A 22,256-nucleotide genomic window follows, 5' to 3' on the forward strand; every position below is an offset into this window, starting at 1 on the left:
TTTCCAGGAGACCATTTTCAGGCTGCACTGTGGTCAGCCAAACCTCTTTTCACATGGCTGTGGGCTGTGTTGTATAATAACTTGATGGGCAGATTGGGAAGGGATTTCGAGTGTTGGACGCTTGTTGTCAAGTGGTCAATGGCCATTGATCATTCTGCATTTGGCAGACACTGTACAGTGCACTAGTGTGTGCAGGTGTGGTGGGTTTGCTCAGCTCAGTGTAAGCTGTGAAAACTGGCCCTATCCAAACTAAAGGCAACATGATCAGTATGCCACGGAGAAAAGATCCTAGATTAAGATGAAATACAGCTCAACATTCGATGTTGATGCTACAAAGAAAAGGCTCTGAGAGCTCTCATGCCCCCCCCCCCCCCCCTCATCCTTCCTCATAGTATCCCTGCTTCATGTCAATGGGTGCATGATTCCTTTGATGTGTTTTCATTTCTTTACTCGTAAAGATAGGCGCATCCCCACATCGTTACCACTCACACAACACGAAAAAGCTTGTGAAGTCCTCCGTGTTTGACCACCGCTACTACACGTGCAGCACATACACATATGGCACTTGAAAGAAATAAGAAAAAAAAAAAAAAGACCTGCTCAGATAACATGCTCACAAAGTCACGACACGGATAAGAGGCGTACACACTGCAGTGGCAGCCTCCTACCTGGATCCAGGAGCGACAAGGCACTCACTCCGCGCACGCAGAAGTCAAGGTAAAAGATAATGCGTTTATTTAGTAATCAGCAAATAGCTTTTATGCAGTGGGTAAGTGGTGAAGCCTGTGAGGCCTCGATAAGATCGTTTGCTTTCAGGTGTTTCCCTGTGGCACGGCGTATGGCATTGAGTGCAAATTGAATAGGGTGACCTTCTTAGCCGCAGAATCACATTGACTGCATTTCCCCCAAAAGATTCTGTCATTTCAATCACCATAAATTTGTGACATTGCGTCCTCTGCCGTATGCACAAAGACGCGCGCGCAAGGATTTCAGAATAAGACAATGACACAGAAACGCACCTACTGTTTGAAACTCTGTAAAGCACTATATCTTCTCCACTGTACCCTGGCTCTCCTTGCATTGGCATGTTTCCGAGGAAGACATTACTGTGACAAATGAAACTCCACCAACCCTCGATGGACTTGGCAGGCCCTGAAAGGTCAGGAGCTGCATTTGTGTGCGCTTGTGCGTCCATGTGTGTGTGTGTGCGTGTGTGTGTGACTGTGAGTGTATAAAGGTAGTGTCACTTGCGGATAATAACATTGAGTCCTCTGTGCAAAAAATAAGAACTTCTGGTCCATTTTTGCTCCCCTCGCAGATCTATGTAAATGTCAAAACCAAAGTGACAGCCGTCTTTGTGGATGTAATTGTTTTATGGACAGCCACTCTTGACTGCTGATGGCAGGCCTACATTCCAGCCAGGAAATGTGGCAGTGTCCATTTAGCAAGATGAACATTGGACACAGTCCCTATGCTCCTTTTTTCTGTCTCTCTCTCTCTGCACTCGCTCTGTCCCCCTCCCTGTGTTCCTCCAACACATTATCAACAGTGTAACAGTATGTTCAAAGGCCCCTTGCTTAGTGGTGCACATTCAGAGCTGCCGACTTAAGCAAATAACTATTTGCATGCCATTAGGCGAAAAAAAGCAGAGGGAAGCACCATTCCTCATCCCATCTCTGCATCTAGCTGAATAATTCCTTATTCGAGGCTCCAAATCTCTGCCCCACCCCCCCACCCCCCCCGCTGTGACCGTCAGAGCAAGTCGGAGGCAGAGCAATCACAGCAATCAGTGTTTTCTCGTGCCAGGCCGATTGGGAAGTAGCTGCCAAAACAAAAGAGTGAGTGTCCAGTCATTATGATGGTGTGTGATTTTGTGGTGTTAGCAAATGGTTGCTTGGACCATCTGTTGGACGGCTGTAGGAGTAGGAAAACAACAGCAGCTCGGGTCAGGATGTATAGGTGGTGAAGCTCCACCAGGGCACACCGAACCCCCCCGTGATGCTCTCACTTGTTTGCATAGCTGCTTGAGGATGTGTGTGAGTTGATATTAACACAAGCCTGCATGCATTGTATGCTGTGATTAGATGGAAGTTATTAGATTACGTTTTATAGAGCTGTCATAAGTATAAAGAATACAATTCATTAGAGCTTTCTCACCAGCTGCTGTTTGATCTCTGGTTGTGTGTGCTTTTGTGGAAAGGTACACAACCCGACTGCATGATTTTTGACCCAAAGTTAGACAGAAAGGGCCTGTTTGGTCCGAAGGCATGTGACAGCCTCAGCTGATCTCAGCAGATGTGTGACAGAGTTCAGGTGGTTAGTTTCAGCAGCAGGGTTACCAGTCAAAGGATTTTTCCACAGAGAACTAGAAAGAACAGCACTGTTAACATCCTTTGGGTAGGTGTCTCAATTGGATCTGGTCTCTGTCAGGATGTGTAACAACAGTTCTCTTTCTCTCTTTGGCTCGCTCTCACACACTCACTTACAGATATCTCCTCTTCTCACTTTCTCCCCACCCCCCCATCAGCTCATCTGATAGTGCTCTAACAGTCTCAAATGGTTCCCAGGAGATGCATCATCTCCGCACACACGCATCCTGGTCCTCATTGATAGGTCGCACTGTTTCCTCACTGATTTATAACTCATGTAGCCCTTTAAACGGGGACAGACATTTGGCATGTAAACAGTCAGCTTCTGCACCAGCCCTTATTCTTCAGTCAGAGAGCTGCCATTTTTTTGTTTAACAGAGGCACAAAATAGTGAATCCCTGCCAGGACCAAGGGATTATCACAAGGCCAGTTGTGGTATTATGGCTAAGTAGGATGGAGAAGCCGAAAATATGCCGCCTGCTGCTTCGACTGGACAATCTCTTCTGCATTTACAAGGCACAACATTTAGCAACTTACCACTCAAACCATGATGATAAACCAGAACATATAGTGAACAGAGAGCAGTAACAGAGGGGCTTTTTTTTTTTTTTTGTGTGTCCACAACAGACCCTCGATATCTGGTCCATAGGATCATTTGCGTAGGAAACAGTTTCAGAATAACGAGATGCTCCATTGACGATGTAGTCAGATGGAAAACGAGAACCAATAGGAGCTTTTAGTTTGCTGTGATGTGGTGCAAAACCCTGACCACAATGGAGGTTTAACATTTAGTTTTATGATTTGGAACACTGTCAGACTGTGCCGCCTCACACACACACACACAGACACACAGAGGGACTTAGCAGTGTTATGTATGGTTTCATTGCTCCGTATAGGCCATAATCACCCTCTCTCCATCTCAGTAAGCTCATGCTAAATGACCAGACATCTCTAGTGGCTGCCATGATTTGTCTCTCCGCCGTGCATCGTGCCATACCTTAACCCTCCGCTCCTCTCTTCCCTCCCTCCTTCCCCGCTGCCATATGTTGTGCCTGTGTGACCGGCCGACGTGTCAGGCCTGACTAACGCCTTAACGGCAAGGCTGACTTTGATTTATTTCCTCTGAAATCTGGGGGCCGGGGGTAATAACACAGAATGACATTATTTGTTTATCAAATCCAAGGCCGCTTTTCTTGGCAGAGTCAAGATGTGACGACTTGATACTGCCACCACCCCACCAGTCGCCACACACACTTATACACGCCACAATTTGTGATTGTACCATGATTAGAAGGCCTGTCAAGTTGCTTAACCTCATCCAATGGAATGCTTTTGAAACCTGACAGAGCAGGGAGCAGACAAAAAAAGATTGAGATGAAGCAATGCAATTAAATTGTCGAGGCGCAGATTTAACCCCACCATGCAATTTGAGGGCCAGTTTATTAAGAGTGTTTTCTGTCTGAACTACCTGGTTGCTATTCCTCTGTTTGCAGAAAGAGAGAGGGAAAGAGGGAGCAAAAAGAGACGGCGACAATAAACAGTACTTTAAATACCAGATGACCCATTTAATGGGAGATATTTTATCTTCCCACATCCAGAGTCTGTCTCACTTGTTCTGCCTCTCATTGAAGATAACGCCGGGGCTGTTTAGTCTGTTGAAACTTCATCTTGGTGTTATTCAGTGATCAGGTCTATCGTGCTGGCACTTTCACAACACATTTGGTTCCTTTTAACATGTAAATGATGCATTGCCCTGAAAAGCTCGTTAAAATTTGATCCCTGGCAAATTTGCTCAGGAGCTTGGAATCCTCAAGAAGCAATTAGCAGATTTAATTTGGCTATTTGCCCCAGTGTTCAGAAGTGAGTGTTTGTTTAAAGCAGCACCTTCACCTTCCGTTATCAGCCGCGTGAATAGTATCTCCTGGAACACAATGCTGTGCTATGGAACTCAATAAAAGAGTTAAACGCAAGGACAATCTCAAAGACAGCCTGCCTGATAACAAAAGGGCCTCACCTAATAATGAACAACTGGAGTTGGCTTTCTTTTCTCCGATGTGGGGAAGCTGGGGTGAAGGAGGGGAGAGAGAGGCTCTGCCAGCACTTGCCAGCATGTTTTATGGCTAATTGAAGCATTTGGAATAAAACAGGCTCAAAATGGCACCCTTTAGAATTGGAGCGGGGTTAATATATTGTGATCCCACAATTAGCCCAGGATTGTTAAGATCTCTTTAATTCGGTGAGGTCCATTAAGCGGGATGGGCGAGAAAGTGCTCCCGCCGAGACAATTTTTCTCGTCTCCCCTTTGTTCTTCCTGCCCTCTTTTCCTCTCAGCAGCTGCTGTAGTAATCAATATAAGTGGACATGGCTATAAGCAGGTTGCCAGGTTATCCTGGTGTCACCCCCTTTGGGTGCCATAGCTCCTGAAGTCCACCCACACAGAGGTTCTGTTTATAAATATGCAAGGGGCAAGCGAGTCATTGGTGGTAGATTGACTTTGGTGCGGAAACTGTGCAAGGTGTGGTCCTTCAGCTGGCATGGCAAAGCTCGCCCTCCTGGACAGGGGTATTTGATCATGATCTCTCCGGAGTAAAAACGATCGCTGAGGTTTGCTCTTTACCCCAGTTTCTCAAATCCCCACTTGGCCCATGAGTGCCTCCACTAGAGTCACAGCAGCGGCTGCAGCATGATCGTCACGATTCAAGGTTTTACAAGTGTCTCTTTCAGAATATGAGAGTCCCTTTTGGGTTATCTTCGGGGATGCAGTGTGCCTGTGGGAGCTTGCCAATTGGTGGAGCTTTTTGAAACAGGATTGAAATCACTACATCCGAGCCTGCCACAGCCTCAGAAATTCCCCAATCCTTTCCAGACCATGACATAATGAAGCCTGAGCAGCCCTCTCAACTTTTAATGTAACTAGTGTCACACAGTGGCATAGAATGCAATTTCTACAGCAAGTGTATAGGTTTGAACTTGTACTGCAGAGGTGAATAAAGCCACACCTAAATGCAGCATTGCTTGGATTGGTTGGTTAGGTTGGACCTAAACAGATGGCTGGCTCATTAAAGACTCATTTGTGATAATCTAAAATGATCCTACTTTCAATTCCTCACGCGAGGGTATATGTTTGGGCTAAGAAAAGGCTCTGGCTTTATCAGCGGTTAATACCTATCCGCTTAGTGCTCAGGTAATAACTTGGGATGCTGGAAAATGGTGAGCATTTCAGCAGCACAGGGTTCCAGCACAGTGGATTTGAAGCTCCTTGCAAGTAATTAAACAGCATGCCACCTCATACAGAGCAATTTCCTGCAAGGCATTGCTTGCCAGTGCGGCATGGCCCCAGTCTACGTCGTGTTATCTCTGTGAAATATGTCCCCTTTATCATTTTTTAATAATGACTGAGTGCTCATGTTGTTAGGAGAAAATCTACTCAATGAGCATCAGATTAACGTTTTAGTCATTGTTAGCTAGCTAACTGAACGTCCTAGATATCTGTGTCATCTTTAAATGAAAATTGGAGGGGGTAAAGCATTAAAATGGCCGCTATCTCATTGGTGAATCCAAAGCTGCTCCAAAAGTGCCATCCATGGTGGGTGTGTAATTGTGTAAAATCAGTGGGGTAGACAGAAACAAGCGGGCGGGTAAATTTTGTGCATGTGGGATTCGGAGTCTTAGAGGCATGGTGCTGGTATCTGAGAGGTTGGTGGCCCCTTTGGCATAATGATGGCCACACGCCGTTGCCGAGCGATGATAATCCTGCCGTGTGCATAAAGGGATTTGTTCTTGTTGGGCTGGCCGCAGAACGTCCCGGGGTGACGACGCTGTTTATCTTTCCGCTGTCTTAAAGTCCTCTGGGCTTTTATGGCCCTGGAACTTACAGTTCCTGTTGTCACTTGTCACAAGTTGTCACTTGCAAAGGCAGAGCCGTGCACACACACAAACACACACGCCTTTGTCAAGCAAGCTACATTCCTCTCACTCTCAATATCTATCTATATACATTCTCTCTACTCTTGTTATTTTCACTACTCACATGCATAGTTATTATCCCCAGTAAACCTCCCATGTTGATAGCTGGCAGCTCACATCTCTCTTTTCCCCTCACTCTCAGTATTCATCTCTATATATTCATCTCTCTGTCTCTTTATTTCTCACACACACACACTTCTAATCTCAACCATTAAACAGCCAGCTGCAGCAGGCAAACAACTCCGCTGGTACATCAAAGAGGAGCGGAGTGGCAAAGAACAAGCTTTATTTTTCCTGAAATGTTGATGGTAACTTCCCGGCCGTTGTGAACATCAGCTGTTATGCCAACATTTTAAATATATCACATTTAGTTAGAATTAGTGGGTGGTAATTCCCCTTATCTGAGGGTTGCTTGCGAACATCTTGTCGGAAAGCTGATCGTCTCCCTCTTCCGTGGCACAAGAGAGAGCAGAGTCGACTTCCGCTCATTGTTTCCTTTACCCCCACAAAAACCCCTCGTTGCCGCAACCCACCGCAGCCCATTCCTGTCCTCCCGAGACACTTGCTACTTGTCAGCCCTGGTAATGGGTTTTCTTGGGGGAGATATTATTTTGGTCCAGTAAGCTGCGTGTTTAAAATATGAGTGACAGGCTTGACTCACTTGCACACAGAGAGAATTTTGTTTTTTAAAAGAATAGCGCCAGCTCAGCTGCTGCAAAAAAATTGAAAAAAAAAAATTTGAAAAAAAAAGATCTTCCCACTCTATTAGCAATGAAAGTCTGCATGCATCCACCCACCACCTTTACTTCCCTGAAGAAAAAAAAAAAAAAAAAGACGCAACTTCTCAGACTAAAATGTCCTATTTTTCTTGTCTCTGTTTTTCTGTCTCTGTCTTCCCCCCGTTTTTGCCCTCCTAAGAAGATAGATGAAGAAAATGAGGCCAACTTGCTGGCAGTGCTTACAGAGACCCTGGACAGCATCCCGGTGGATGAGGACGGATTGCCTTCGTTTGAGGCCCTGGCAGATGGGGACGTGACCAATGCCAGTGACCGGAGCTGTCCCTCCTCCCCCGACGGCTCGCCGCGCACCCCAGAGCCTGAGGAGCCTTCCCTGGTATGACCAACAGCTCCTCCTTCTCATTATTCTCCCATTACCACCACTCCAGGGTCAAAACATATGTTATTCCTGAGACCTGACCTCCAACCCTGCACACACTGCTTCTTCTTTGCCAGTTCATGGCAGACACCAGATAAGACTCTTCAACAAGACTGGGCAACCGAAGCTGGCCGTTTGTCTGTTCGACTTCTGTATTTGGCTGCGCTCGATCCACACTCATGACACATTTGCCACCATGTGCTCCCTATATGTGTAGTCAGAGCATGAAAGAGATACAGATGCAGAGGGGAGGGCAGCAAATGGAATGGATCAGTGTGTTCGCTGCTCAGTGGTAATTACATAACAGTGCTATTGTGGCGCCAGTTCAATGATATGAACGCTGTGGTGGGGCCAACTGTGGTTGACACAGTGCCACAAGCCCTGAAATCAAGCTGGTATGTAATGAAAATAAGGGGAAAACGAAATCTATCTCATCTCATCTGCTCTCAGTGGGCCTCAACTAATCCCCCCGTGCCCCAGTCAGCTTCTCTGGCAAAACGACAGGGCTGTCAATAAGAAGTCAGCTTACCTTTGTGCTTCCTTCTTTATTTTTACACATAACCATAACCATCTGGGCATTTCTCTAGTTGAAAGGCTTTGACCTAAAATGTTATGTTATGTTCCGTTATAGTCCATTTTATTCCATGCCGGTCCCTCCCAAATGACCTTTAGTCACAAGCCTGAGTGTGTTTATTCAATCACATTTGTGAAGCCTGGCTCTGTGTACACAAAAACACCTGCACAGGCAGAAAAACTACTTGACTCGTCCTGTCACATACTGTAAATTGCATAAAAATCTGTAATCTTTGAGGTGTGTCAGTGATTTTATCTTTTATAGCTGCATTACTGGTCTTTGCTGGTTGTACATTTACAAAGCACAGGCTGTCTAATTGAAAGAAAATGGTCATTTGCATACCCCCCCACACACACACACACACACACACACACACACACACACACACACACCCCCCACACGTTCCCTCCTTCACCACTTTCTCTTGTTCTGTTTGGGTCCATTCGCAGCTGAAGAAGCTCCTTCTGGCACCCGCAAACTCCCAGCTCAGCTATAATCAATACACAGGTGGCAAGGCACAGAACCATGCAGCCAGCAGCAACCACCGGATCAGACCACCACCTGCCGTCGTCAAGGTAGGGACCCACACACACACGCACACACACACACAAACAAATACACGCACTGCCATGCTGTTTCACTCATGTACACACATTTCTTTTTTTTCTTTTTTTTTTTGTTCGCGTTTGTTTATCTCTCTCACTCTGTTCTTCCTCTCTCTGGTTGCTTGCTCTCCCTCCCTCCCTGCCTCCCTCACTCTTTCCTTGTTTTGGTGGCCGCCTTTAGAAGATGTTAGACTACTGCTCTAGTCTACTCTCCCGGGGGGCCATCTCGTAATGAAAACAGGCTGATTGCTGTTGGGCTTTCCAGGCGAGGCATCGGCACCGTTGTCTCATTAGCTCCACCACTTATCCGCCTTGGTATGGTGCCTGTTGGAAAAAAAAAAAGAAAAAGAAAAAGAAAAAGAAACAGCGACAGGCACTCTTGTGGCTAGATTGATGCCTTGAGATGACAAGATCAAAATATCAGACTTCATGTTCTCATTAGATGGCTCTCAAAAGAGTTTTTCTCCAAAGGGGCGGGATTGATTGAGATTAAATTTAGTCAGTGTAAGTATCATACGTTTATGAATGTGAATAAAGTATGTGAATTTCAGAACTTGACATACTATATGTTCAGCCTCATTTACAGCTTAAAACACTTGATCATTTGCTCTTGTTTGGGAAAATGTCTGTGTTATGCTTTCCCTCGCGCTTCAAATCCTCTGAATGTAAAAAGCTTTTGTATGATCACACTGTCTGGTAAACACGACACAGACACAGATTTGTGTGTGCCGTGCGTACTATGTTTGTACATGTAGTGCGTCAACCCTCCTCACAGAGTCTATTTTCATACCGTGCCTTTGAGTCATCCATTTCTGGAGCACAGCGAATGAGGACTCCCGGAGGACATGGTGTGCGTACAGAGTGGCGCTGTGGTGCTCGGAGGGCCACGCAATTAAGATGATGGGCGGACCGCACTCCCACCATCGCCTCCCAGACAGTTGGGCAACCGCTGTGCTCAGGCGGTCTGAGTCGCTCCTTTAGCCTCTCCCTCGCACCGTCTCTCTCTGCTTTTATTTTTGTGCCAAGTAAAGCACATAACATTTTTCACAACTGGACCAACTGCACTGCACTGTGAACAGTGAGCAAAACTTTTTTATTTGATCAAACTTAATACTTTTCTCTTTCTCTCTGTCTTGCTATGTTGCACAGACGGAGAGCCCCTGGAATGGCAAAGCAAGAGGGGGCTCCAGCCAACAGAACCGCCCGGTGAGGCGGCCTTGCACTGAGCTGCTGAAATACCTAACGGCCACCGATGACATCCTGCTCCACACCAAAGCCAGTGAAGCCAAGAGCACGTGGGGCGGCGCCAGTGGCAGGGACAAGAGTGGCCTGGGTCTTGGCGCCTCTTCCTCCTCCTCGTCGCCATCCTCGTCATCCACCTCCTCGTTCTCCTCCCTCTCCTCCACCTCCTCTTCATCTTCCTCCACCACCTCCAAGAAGAAGTCAGCTGTGCCATCTCAACAACAACAGCAGCAGCAGCAGCTGCAGCAGCATCACCAGCGAGGTGAGAGCCGGGCTGCAGGCGAGTGTAGTGTGGCTGGTGTTGGGGCTGGGAAGTGGCAGCGTTGCACTCACGATGGCGGTGTTGAGGAGTCGGAGGGTGCTTCTATCCCTGTCGGCCACAGAACCTCCACCTGCGGCCATGCCCGCCCCAAACTGGAGCACGGGCCGCCCAGTGAAGAAGGAAGGCCGCCAGGCAATGTGGGCCGCCTGGCCGCCGCTAGGTTTATTAGGTATATGCATTCTTATTCCCTCCCTCCCAGAGAGGTGAGTCACAGCTGTGAGCATTGCCGAGAGGCTGCGGGCGCCACTCAGGCTAGTGAGGGCTTTGGCAGGCAAGGCCGTAGTAGCAGTAGTGGTGCCAGCCGTGCACCACATAGGCACATCACAGTGACTATTAGGAAAAGAGATGAGAAGCCGGGGCACCCCTTACTTAGCCAGCTGCTCACCTCCAAACAGAGGCCTGCTCAGTATCGGGCCCACCTTCCCCCACCTAAGATCACCCCTTTACCCAGCACTCAGGGCAAATTAGCAGGTAAGAGGTCTGAGAGTCCAGCCCAGGCTGTTTCAAAGGTGGAGGAGGAAGAGTTCAGAGGGACCACTGATTTTAGAAACCGGGGAGTAAGTCAGGCTGAAGAGCCTGAGTCAGAGCCCCTGTTGTCACCTCTTGCCTTAGACCTAGAGAGCTGGGTCAGCCAGGCAGATCCAGTGCTAGACATGGGCTTTGGACTAGAGCTGGGGTGGCCAATCCAGGGGGGCTATGGGGAGGATGTTGACCATGATGATGATGATGATGGTGTTGATGATGATGATGATGACCATGTCACGGGCAGCCCCGCAGCGGTGCTCTCACAGGGCCCACCAAGCCCACTCTTCCCAGATACTAGAATTGCAGAGCCCACCCCTCCCTGCATCATACAAGGGCAAGGGCACCCACACAGGCAGGCACTCAGCGAGCACCCCGACGACCAGGGCCTCCCGTTGTTAGGTAATCATGACTGCATCCCCCCCACTGGCCTTATCTCTGCTCTCTCTTCTCCCTCTCCTGCTCTAACCACTTCCCAGTTTGACTTCACAACTAACCCCTATTCTAATTCGAATCTAACAGTCATTTTGAGGGCACAAACAACAATGACAACAAACAGCCTGCTAGCCAATGCTTTTTGCTAGTCCCGGAGGCATTCTTTAAAATTTAAATCGAGTGAAGTTAAAAAAAAACCCAAAAAAACGGAGGGGGTGGGAAAAGGGGCGAGCCATGTTTTGCTACTGTACGTGTTGTATTCATAAAGTCGACCCTTGAACCATCTTTTGCTGATTGAGCTGAGTGTGCTGAATATGTACATTTAGACTCAAAGCCCGGGTGCTGCTCTTTAGCGTCGTGCTACTAAAGCCACGTTCCCTTAGCTGGAGCACAAGTCGGCCAGAGCCTCGGGCAACTGCACAAGCTTCCTTGACTCTCCTTTCTTCCTTCTTTTTTCCCCTTCCTCTGCTGTTGGTGCATGCGTTTATGACTTTATTGTCCAGGGAGGGGCTCACCCACTGTCATGTGTCTTGTTTGTGGCATCGTCTCTCTATGTCTTTATTCCATTTTGATCTGTTTGTTGTCTTGAGCAGGGTATGTCTGTGTCTAGACACCTGTGAAACATGTACCATCACTTCATCCTGCCTCACAGAGTGAACAGTCTATCCTAAGAGAATAAATTGTTAAAACGGGGTCAATCTAAAAAGATATGCTCCGTACACTAGTGTCCATAGAAGGACTTTCTAACCAGGGATGGGTGTCTATTTAGTCATAATTTGCATTTAATGAGCTAGTTTGAGATTAATAGTTGCAGAATGTGGACCTGCTCTCTTCTGCCATGAGTGTTATACCTAGATCAATAATTACCCATGCTCCTTTGTGTTCTGCAGCCAAACCAACCACCTTGCCACTTCCTTTGACCCCAGAGTCTCCAAAGTAAGTGTGAGAAGTTTTTCCACATTATTCTAGGCAACAAAAAAAAAAAGCAGCAACAAACTACAGAAAAAAATGACACACTCAAAGAAGACTATATGGACTAGAATCCAAGTTGAGGCATTTTTGTGACTCATTTCCATTTGTTAGATCACAAAAGCTCGCAAGGTCTCGCTTTCCCCCCGAGAGGTAAAATGTTGCACTTTTTTTTTTGTCTTCCAGTGACCACAAGGGATCACCGTTTGAGAACAAAACCATTGAACGCACATTAAGTGTGGAGATTGCTGGAACCCCAGGTGAGCACATTTTTCTGCTTATTTAAAACACATGTAGTCATTGTTAAATTTACCAAAAAAAAAAAAAAACCTCCCTCTTGTAGTGAGTAATGGGTTAACTGTGGCTTTTCCAGCATCTTGATAGTTCCATCGCAGTTCAAAGTTCAAGGTGAAGGCAAAGGAGAACATTTATGTGCCTGAGTATTGATTAGGCTTTTCAATCTCTTCAGGGTTTATTAGCAAACCCCTCCCATCCTCCGCCGTCTCCCCTCCCCTGTTACTGAAGCGTTAATATGCTTTACTCTTCCTCCATCAGATCCTAATGCTCTCTGACTGACAGCTTACTTAGGCTACGCATCACAGGAAAATTGAAATGGCGGTGTTATTGTTTTAATTGGTTTTGCTATGTAATTCAGTTTTGCCTGTATGTTCTGTACCTTCCTTCCTTTAAATCCAGAGCCATACAAGCAATTTGATCAATTTGGGGGGGGGGGGGGGGCATTTTCCACTGTTAAGACTTACACGCATAGGATGTTGTTTTGTAAATGGAGTCAGTGGGAGGGTTTTTTATAATCATTATTGACATCATTCTTTTGTGTTATTGAGATATAATCACCTACATCAAAAGAAAACTATAGGCAAAAGATAAATACAAGACAGAAATGAGGAGAGTCTCAGTGAAAGCTGCATTATTGGGGGTCAAACCATCTTTCTCCCTCTGTGCAAATTATGTCAGTAATTACCCCCCTTCTTCCCCAGATTAATCATCTATGGTCAATAAAAACAAAATGGCTGCCCTTTAGCCTCTCGCGCTGTGTGATGTTGCATTGCTCTCTTTGGGTATTCATTTACCAACAAGGGAAATGGTCCTCATACATACCTCATGTCTGCCCCCCCCCCCCCGCACCCTCTACTCAGCTCTTGCGGGGGATAGAAATGTGTGTCCCTCAGTCCGTCTGACCTTGGTTTGAAGTGCCGGAGGGGTCAAAGGCTACGCTTGTTGAGACCTAAAGAAAGGAAAGAGCAGGGCTGCTTAAGCTCTGGGGCAATCAAGCACAGTTAATATTTCTTCCTGTTTTACTGCATGGGGGCGAGCCTGTTGACCTGTGGCCAAATCTGTGCATCCGTTCTGTTCCACCGCATCCATTTTGCAAGCACAGTCAAATAAAGCCCTTCACCTGACTTCACGGTGCTGCGCAAATTTAGGATTGAATATTAGCAGGAAAAGTCGTTAGTCCAGAAAGCTCCAGGTTACTGAGCCCCTCTCCTACTTGGGGATTAGCTTTTGAGTCTCGTGCTGTATGAGACAGATGGATATAGATCCCAGTAAGCACAGATGAAAGCTTTTGGGTCGCGAGTTACATGTCCTTTGCAGATTTAGAGTAACATTCCACTACAATAGAGATTAGGGCGTGTGTTACTGATAACGTATGATAAAGATGGAAGTTAGCCAGGTGGGCGGTTCCACTGTCCACTTTCAAGCCAGGTAGACAACTCACTGATGGAACTTTCCGTGAACCGTTGCCAGTAACATTTTATTTTATGGCTTTATGATGAGTTGTAGTAGTAATGCTAACTGTTTCATAGAAAGATAAATTTATTTATCAGTTGGAACATAGACCTGGACATCTTGTACTGACCCAAATTATGTTTAATACTACGCAATAGCACCTTTTGAACTGTTGGCTGCATGCTTTCGTGACACTTCTCAGAGAGGTACAGTAAAGCTACAACAGCCACTGAGACCCCCCTGGGATCTGACTGTTCAGGCCTAATCTCTGCCAAGCTAATAGATTTACCCTGTGCTGCCGTGTTGTCTTTAATTACTGTATCTCATGACACTGGGGTGGTCTGTGTGTTGCTATTTGCATGGCTTACCGGCGGATCAACTCTTTAAGCCCGGAGTTGTTATTCGCTCCGAGGTCTCCTCGCAATTTACAGCTGGACGAGAAAAAAGATTATAAAACCCTCCTCTTTCTTTCTGTCTTGCTCACTTGCTTCATCGTTTTTTCTCTCCGGTGGCTACATGATTGGTGTTCATGTCTGCGGATCATCCATCACTAGCAAGATTGACTGAGAGGCACATATTTATCTAATTCTGATTTATTTCACCTCCATCGCTAATGGCTCCTAGTTTATGACCCCACGCACACATTGTTTTGGACAGATGGTGCTTCATTGTTGAAACAGAAGTTCCTCAGGCACTGTGTAGCACCCGCTCTCCCTCCCTGCCTTCTCCTTTTCGTAGCTCATTTCATTGGCATAATGCATTTATGTGTCTATATCAGAACTGAGCGAATAGAGAGAACGACGGAGGAAAAAAGGGGGGATAGAGAGGAGTGGGGGCTTGCAGTCCTACTTACAGACACATCCAGATAATAAGTAGGATGATAATCCGTTGGATCAGGCATTCCAAACACAGCAAGTGGCTTCAGAAACTTGCATTTTTATGTATCAGGCTCCCGCACTGCCTTTGCCAAGCTGTCTTCCCGGTGCATACGCTAACACTGGATTTGATACTAATAGCTGTCATTTGGTGCAATTCACTAGCAAGGGAAGAGGGATGTGCATTATAAGAAAAGCAAAGAGGAAGGGACAGCACAGGTGTTTGACTCAGTGCCTGAGTTTGACTCAGGTGAGAGACTATTGTGGAGTGTGTGTGTGTGTGTGTGCGTGCCTGCCTGCCTGCCTGCCTGCCTGCCTGTCTGCCTGCCTGCCTGCCTGCCTGCCTGCCTGCGTGCGTGCGTGCGTGCGTGCGTGCGTGCGTGCGTGCGTGCGTGCGTGCGTGCGTGCGTGCGTGCGTGCGTGCGTGCGTGTGTTCTCTACAAGATAGAAACAGGAAAAGATGCCGAGAGACAGAAAGGGAGAAATAGAGACAAACAGGAAGAGAGAAGAAGGGAGAATACAAGACTAAAAGAGAGGAGGAAAGAGAGAATGAGAGTAATGGCAGTGGCTGTTTGTGTGAGTGCATTAACAATGCTATAAAGTGGGCTCATCTCAGGACTTCCCATATAACTGCCATCTGTCTGGTTGTAAATCTGTAGGAGGCGGGGGAAGAGATGGGAAAGGGGGTTTGGGGGGGGGGGTGGCATAAGCAGTAGTGACATGCCATCTGAGAAGAATGACAACCCATTTGCAAATACTTCATGTGCTTCTATGACATAGAAGACATCTCGCCATGGCAACATCAGCAGGCACACCAACATGTAAATTGAGTGTAGTGACATATCTTCCTACATTGGTTCACGGAGCCGGTGCTGGATCATTGTGAAGCATGCACGCCGTCATGTCAGTGATTGTTCTTTCAGACCGTTAAAAAAGGTCTCTGGTTTGATTCAGATGAATTGGCTGCTGTCCAGTGCAGACAATTGTGTGAGGCAGGCAGAGATATGATACACACACTTTAATTTTTTTCTTCGGATGCATTAGCTTTGTCCTCTACAGGGTTTTGTGTTGTGTTTTTTTTTTTTTTCATGAAAAGGGATCTTTCCAAGGTCAGAGAGGAAGGGGGTTGCAAGTCATCCGTATTACAGCACCACCATATTAAGTTACACCAAGCATTACATTAATCTGTCAAGATTGCAATAAATAGAGATCAGGATTAGGCCAAGTGAAAGTGAATATTTTAATCAGGCATGTATCTGTGTCCACTGTCCATAAACTGACCTGGGAGTTTATAGATGAGTGAGGGAAGGAGGGAGAGGGGGATATTTGGAGTGGTCTGCATTATGATTCCATTTTCATTTTATTGCCCCCCCCCCCGCCCCACCCTACCCCAACCCCCCACCCCCACACCAACCTCTGTCTCTTCATCCCTTCTGCAGGTCTGACACCACCTACCACGCCCCCACACAAAGCCAGTCAAGAGAATCCTTTCAAAGCATCGCTCAAAACCAAGTTGTCTTCATGTTCCTCCTCAGCTTTGGCATGCAAAAGAGCCAGGTTGAGCGAGTTGGGCCCCGGCGCTCTGGCCCCGGCCCCAGGTGCCTCAGGCGGGGGCCCCAACAGGAAGGGTCCCGAACAGACTGAGCTTTATGCCCAGCTGAGCAAAGCGTCCACCGCCCTCCCTTACTCCGCCACCCAACACACAGTGGTGGGCGGCCTTGAGGAGCATCGCAGCACTAGCAACAATAAGCGGGCGGCGCCCCGTGGCTACAGTGACCATGACTATTGCCAAGCGTCAGCTAGCACTAAGAAGGACGGCGGCGCAGCCACTGTTACCATGACTACAGCAGCGGAAATGACAGTCACCTCAGGTGCCACTGCTGCTCCCATGCCTACTACAGGCACAGTGGAGGACAGGCATGTCGAATGTAAGGACTCAGCCATGCCACCATCCTCTTCATCATCTTCATCTTCTTGCTCTCCATCATCAGCTTCATCTGGTCCGTTGGCTAAGCAGCAGAATTTTGCCTCTGTGGATGGAGAAGCAGTCCGGGTCCAGGGGTTAGGGAAGCAGACCCTTACACAAACTACCCAGATCCCCTCACGAGAGGCCACTACTGACAGGGACCAAGAACACCCTTCTGCCACCAGCCGGAAGCTCCTGTGCGACCAAGAAATTAGAGCAGAACTCAACAAGCACTTTGGCCACCCTTTACAAGCCCTCTACAGTCAGGGTGGTCAGGAAAGAGAAACAGGCAGCAAACCGAACAAGTCTGCAGCCCCTCAGTCCCTCAAGGAGGGAGAGGACGAGTACTTATCCCAGAAGCTGCCTGGCTCCATTTACCTGCATCCAGGCTTCCTGCCCTTCCACGATGAACTAGAGCTGGGTGAGGGCCGTGAGAGTCGCTTCCTCTATCCATGGGAGGGCACCCCTCTGGACCTACTCTTTGACTGCCCCCCCTGCTCTCCCTCCTGTTCCCCACCATCCAGCTGCTCCCCTTCGCGAGGCTCCGTCTCCCCACCTTCCTCCCTCCTCCTCTCTCCAGGCAGACCTTTCTGCTGGACCAGCGGCGGGTCCCGCTCCCGTTCTCGTTCCCACTCCGGCTCCCGCAGCTCCTCCTCACACTACCGAAGGCGCTCTCTCTCCAGCTCACCTGACAGACGCCCCTCTTCCTGGTAAGTCATCTCTCTCTCTCTCTCGTTCTCTCTCTCTCTTTTTCTCTTGCACACACTCACACACAGACATCTCCTGTTTTTTTTTTGGCTGAACCTTGGCTGCACCCCACCCATGCAGTTTAAACAGGGCTTGGAGCTGGCAGGGGGTCTAGCTTAGGAGTGTAAAACAGGCTTGATCAGTCGTCATCAGACAGAATAGACCCTGGAGACTCTTAGCACGGGCTCTTGACCTCCTGCTAGTCTTTGCTTTGCTTGGACTAAATGCAGATTAGATTTGGCAAGTCTTACACAAAGCCAAGTTGTCTGCAGTTGTTATGCTAACCAATTTCTGCCTGTTAAACCAGGTGGCACTTTCATTTCTCTGAACTAACAGTGAGGAAAGACGATTGGTTGAATGGTGCGATGAACAATGAACAAAAAGGAAAAAAACCCAAAACATGAAAGGTGCCAGAGGCGCTGGACTTTTGAACAGTATCAGTTTTCATCTCTAGGCAGGGAGTTATATTTGAGTGTCTTCCTAACACTCCCCTCCTCACTGGCTCCTTTGCATGCTTCTGTTTTGTGTTTGATGCCGGGGCTATTGTTTTAAGCGGCAGCTGTTGTTTTTACTGAGTGGCAAACCCTCCTCTTTTACATCCCCAGAGATGAAAGCCAAATCCAGGCTGTGGGAATGTAGTCTCAAAACCCCTCTCAAAAGAGACTCCTATCATCATAGCACTGTGTGAGAACTACATTTCCCATGCTTCCCTTTGATCAGCGCCAAGGGGGTTTCTGTTGGGTGTTTTTGGTAGAAGAACAGAGTCAAACCATAGTTGCTGAGAAAGATGTGAGTAAATTCAGTTTGTCAGTAGTAGTTCATTGAGCCTCAGTGTAGGACTCCAGTGCAGTGACTCAGTTAGTTTGCCTGATTATTTAAAGGTCAGTTTACTCCACAGAGCCAATAGAATCACTTTATCTTTATTGGGACCTTGTTCTACACCAGCTCGCTCACAGATTATATCGTAATAGTCCCAAATCATTTGATCAGAATCTGACACTGACAAGCCTTCTGAAAAATGCTGGATAGGGATTAGAGTTTTGAAAGTGACAGAACAAGAAGCTTGTTATATTTTGATGCAAAGAAAGATAGAGAGAATGTCAGCCAAATAATTCTCAAAAATCTTCCTCTCTGTTCAAGTTTCACAGCGCAAGATCCTAGATCTTTCCAAGCTGCCATTCCTTTGCTTCACTGAGCTTCCCAAAGTTCTCCCCCTCCATTATTCAGCTCGTCCTTCTTCAGCAACACTTCAATAATTAAGCATCAAGCTTAAGGAGTGCAGGGGTACAAGCTCTACAGTCGGGCCACCGGGGCCTGCAGTATTGACCATTTCCTCATACAACATAGATAGCAGGTGCATGCTCAGGTGTGTGAAAAGGAGAGAAAGTCATGCACGCCTTCTGGGTTAGATTAGGACAAGGCCAGAATGCTTTTATCTGGAATTAACCCAGTTTCAACCGTGTTAATGGGTATTACAAATATCAAAGAAGTTCATTTGGTTCCCAAAGCCAAGAAGAAATTAACCAAGGTGTCACAACTTTTGCGGCAGCCAACAGTATGTTTCATTCCTTTTTAAACATGTTTCTGCTGTGCGAGATGAACATCACTCCCAGCTGTTGGTAAAAATAAGTTTTCCTGTTTAACATTTTCTATTTCTCCCTCAGGTCTCGTCACAACACAGATTCAAGCACTTTTCGCTCCAGGACTTACAAGAGCCCCCACCCTCAGTCTCGATCTCCTCTCAGCCGCAGGCCAAGGTGATTATTTGAAATGAATTATTTAACCTCTCATTTGTTTTGTGTGGGATAAACCTTTGTTTAGTCACAAAGTTCAAGTCGGGACAAGTGTGTATTCTCCGAGGCTGCCTGAGAATTCAAAAGACCTCACTGAAGAAGCAGTCACAGTGAACAATGAACTTTTCCCTGTCACCACTCAGAGGCAGTTTGATTTCTCTGCGATTCCGTCTCCACATCAAGACCGAAGCCTGTATGCAGTCTGTTCCGTCCACACGGGGACCCCTTGACAAACATTTGGGGGAAATATGTTTAATTGATCATGTTTTATTGGACTAGTGACAAGAGGATCCCAAATCATACTGATGCACATTACTTCACTCATGAGTCGATGCTCCCAGCTGTATAATGATGCTTATTCAACTTAGTGCCTCTGTAGTTTTCCATGAGCCACTGCAGAGGGGACCATTTCATATGCAGAGAAGTACTGACACAGTGCAGAGAGAGAGAGAGAGAGAGAGAGAGAGAGAGAGAGAGAGAGAGAGAGAGAGAGAAAGAGGGAGACTGACACCATCCCAGTGCTCCGAGCTGATTTGGCACCCACATGCCTAATGACACCCGACAAGCCCGAGAGTCGCTCATCAGTCGAAAACTTAACAGACACGTCTTGTGCTAGTGTGGGGTGGGGGAGAAAGTTGCACTTCTTGATGAAGCCCTAACTAAGCAGAAAGTAATGACATGTGAAGTTGTGCTGACAGTTGCAGCTGCCTGGCTCCCCGACCGCGTTGCTCGCCGGCACTCCCGCGGGCCTTTCCTGCGGGCTCCGTAATCATATCAATGGCAAAGAGACATCTTATTAACATGTCCATTTCCGTTCCTTTGCAACCCCCTCCATCAGTGGCGACTGCTCCTTGGTGAACACTGGCAGTTGTTCTTCATCAGCGTCAACAGGGGAGGGTGAATTTAGAGGACAAGCTAGGACAGTGATGTCATAAGTCTCTCATCCTCCACAGGTATGACAGCTATGAGGAGTACCAGCACGAGAGGCTGAAGAGGGAGGAGTACCGCCGGGACTACGAGAAGCGGGAGTTCGAAAGAGCCGAGCAGAGAGAGAGGCAGAGGCAGAAAGCAATAGTGAGTCAACAAACACAACTGCCATCTCATTTCCTCCGTCTCCCCCCCCCCGTTGTTTTTTTTGTTGTTTTTTTTCTGTGCTGTACTTTACGCCTTTCCTGCTGCCACTGATAAAAGACCGCATGCAATCACTGCTGTGGCACATGTACAAATTCCTGCAAACACACAGAAACCTCTCACAGACACACACACACACACATTACTTAGGATGAGACAGCCTCCAGCCCAGTGCCATGTGCCTCAGCGTCTCCCTCCGCTGAAAGAATATATATACAAAGTGAGTTCCTGAATGATTCAGGCGACAGGCCCTTCCTCTTTATCTCCGGGTTGTGTATTTTTAACGTCTCTGTCATCTGGAAACACTGTCGACTCTTATTAATCACACCACAGGGGTAAAATGTTAAAATAGTGGAAAACAGAAACTAGGAGAGCAAGACGGGGAAAAGGACAAAAAAGGAAACGGCTACTGATTCTCTTGAGCTCTTTTTTTTTTTTTCCCTTTTTCTTTATCTATTTCAAAAGTCAGCCCGATGCAGTGAATATCATATTTTCTCCCATGTCTCCACTCTCCTTGTCTCAGTGTGAAATTACTTTAGTTTCCAGGGAGATCACGCTACTACCACCCGCTGATAAAGCGCACTTTAAATGATGCAGTAATGCAAACGTGGCTTGGCATGCATACATTTTCAGAGATGGAGAGACAAACAATTACGAGCAGAGAAGCTCAAGCTGTCAGACGAGGTTTGGGAGACCAGGGATGTGAAAGCGTCTCCTTGTTTGTGTGTGTGTGTGTGTGTGTGTGTGTGTGTGTGTGTGTGTGTGTGTGTGTGTGTGTGCGTGCGCGTGTGTGTGTGTGTGTGTCTGTCTCGTTCTGTTTTTGCCTCGCGCTCTCACTCACTCACACACCCACACACACAGGCAGCCCTCAGGGTGCCATCAAGAAGAGACCGCCTATTTATCAGTTGTCAGCAACTAAACCCCTAATTCAGCAAATACTTTTTTTTTTGTCTCAAACAGTATGTAAGCAGCATAAAAACAGTCATCTGTAGTTAATTTATATATTTCTAGGCTACTCCGTATAAGTCAAACGGGGCAAAGGTGAACTTTGAGTTTAGCACCAGGCAACTGATTTACATATATGTTACGACTACCCTCAAGACAGCATTCAAAATTTCAACAGGCCTCAATGGACTTGCCCCAGTAATGGCAAGTAAATGAAGGAATAAATAAATAATACTCATGATGCACTGTAGCCCCGGGCTTGTGCTGTATTATATGATTAGCAGATGCAATTAAACTACTCAAAAGCTATAATTGCAGCCTCGTGCAGTTTGTTCCAAAATTATTCCGCTATGACCCCCACGTCCTCTGAGGTTCAAGGAAATCCATGTTTTTTCCCCATGGCTCACTGCCGCAGCTCTTAATGCTCCCTCTCTGTTGTATATGAATATCCTTATAATATTAACAGACCTCTCAGTTAACAACCCCGCCTACTTTGCTGTGTATTGTAAGTTTGAATCCCAAGTTGGAAAGAAAGAAAGAAAGAAAGGCAGAAACAGGCTTTTCTGATATATGGCTGAGTCACCCCGCTGCTTTATTTTTAGACTTCACGAAAGAAGAAGCAGCCCCAAACTTAAGATTTGATAAAAATCACTGCCTCTGGTTGATGAGTTGCAGAGAGAAAGAGGAATTGTGGTGCCAAGGCAGATTGAAGGTGCCTCCAAACTGCAAGTCTATCAGATAAGAGGAAGCAAGCTGAACCAATCACAGAGGAACACAACAGACAGACAGGAAAGGGGGACAAAATCGGGGGGCCCAAAGTCAGCCGCAGTATCCACGGGAGTGATCAAGACCAATTCATTAGGGCTCAGTGAAGAAAGAGAGGGGAAAGGG

General features: G+C 47.0%; 1 protein-coding gene across 10 annotated transcripts in view; it reads left to right on the forward strand.

Annotated features, from left to right (window-relative positions):
• ppargc1a (peroxisome proliferator-activated receptor gamma, coactivator 1 alpha) overlaps positions 1 to 22,256 on the forward strand; it is a 256,224-nt gene that overhangs the window by 229,481 nt on the left and 4,487 nt on the right. For 3 of the 10 annotated variants that reach the window (XM_056368559.1, XM_056368550.1, XM_056368553.1), the window contains exons 3-9: positions 7,254 to 7,448; positions 8,514 to 8,639; positions 9,819 to 10,402; positions 12,346 to 12,419; positions 16,223 to 17,459; positions 19,161 to 19,253; positions 20,243 to 20,363. In XM_056368559.1, the coding sequence (XP_056224534.1) occupies positions 7,254 to 7,448; positions 8,514 to 8,639; positions 9,819 to 10,402; positions 12,346 to 12,419; positions 16,223 to 17,459; positions 19,161 to 19,253; positions 20,243 to 20,363 (2,430 nt within the window). Of the gene's footprint in view, positions 1 to 7,253; positions 7,449 to 8,513; positions 8,640 to 9,818; positions 11,158 to 12,080; positions 12,127 to 12,345; positions 12,420 to 16,222; positions 17,460 to 19,160; positions 19,254 to 20,242; positions 20,364 to 22,256 lie in introns of all 10 variants that reach the window. The other 7 variants (XM_056368555.1, XM_056368558.1, XM_056368554.1 and 4 more) reach the window with 4 other exon arrangements.

Source organism: Seriola aureovittata, chromosome 23 (assembly GCF_021018895.1).
Source record: "Seriola aureovittata isolate HTS-2021-v1 ecotype China chromosome 23, ASM2101889v1, whole genome shotgun sequence".
Lineage (NCBI taxonomy): Eukaryota > Metazoa > Chordata > Actinopteri > Carangiformes > Carangidae > Seriola > Seriola aureovittata.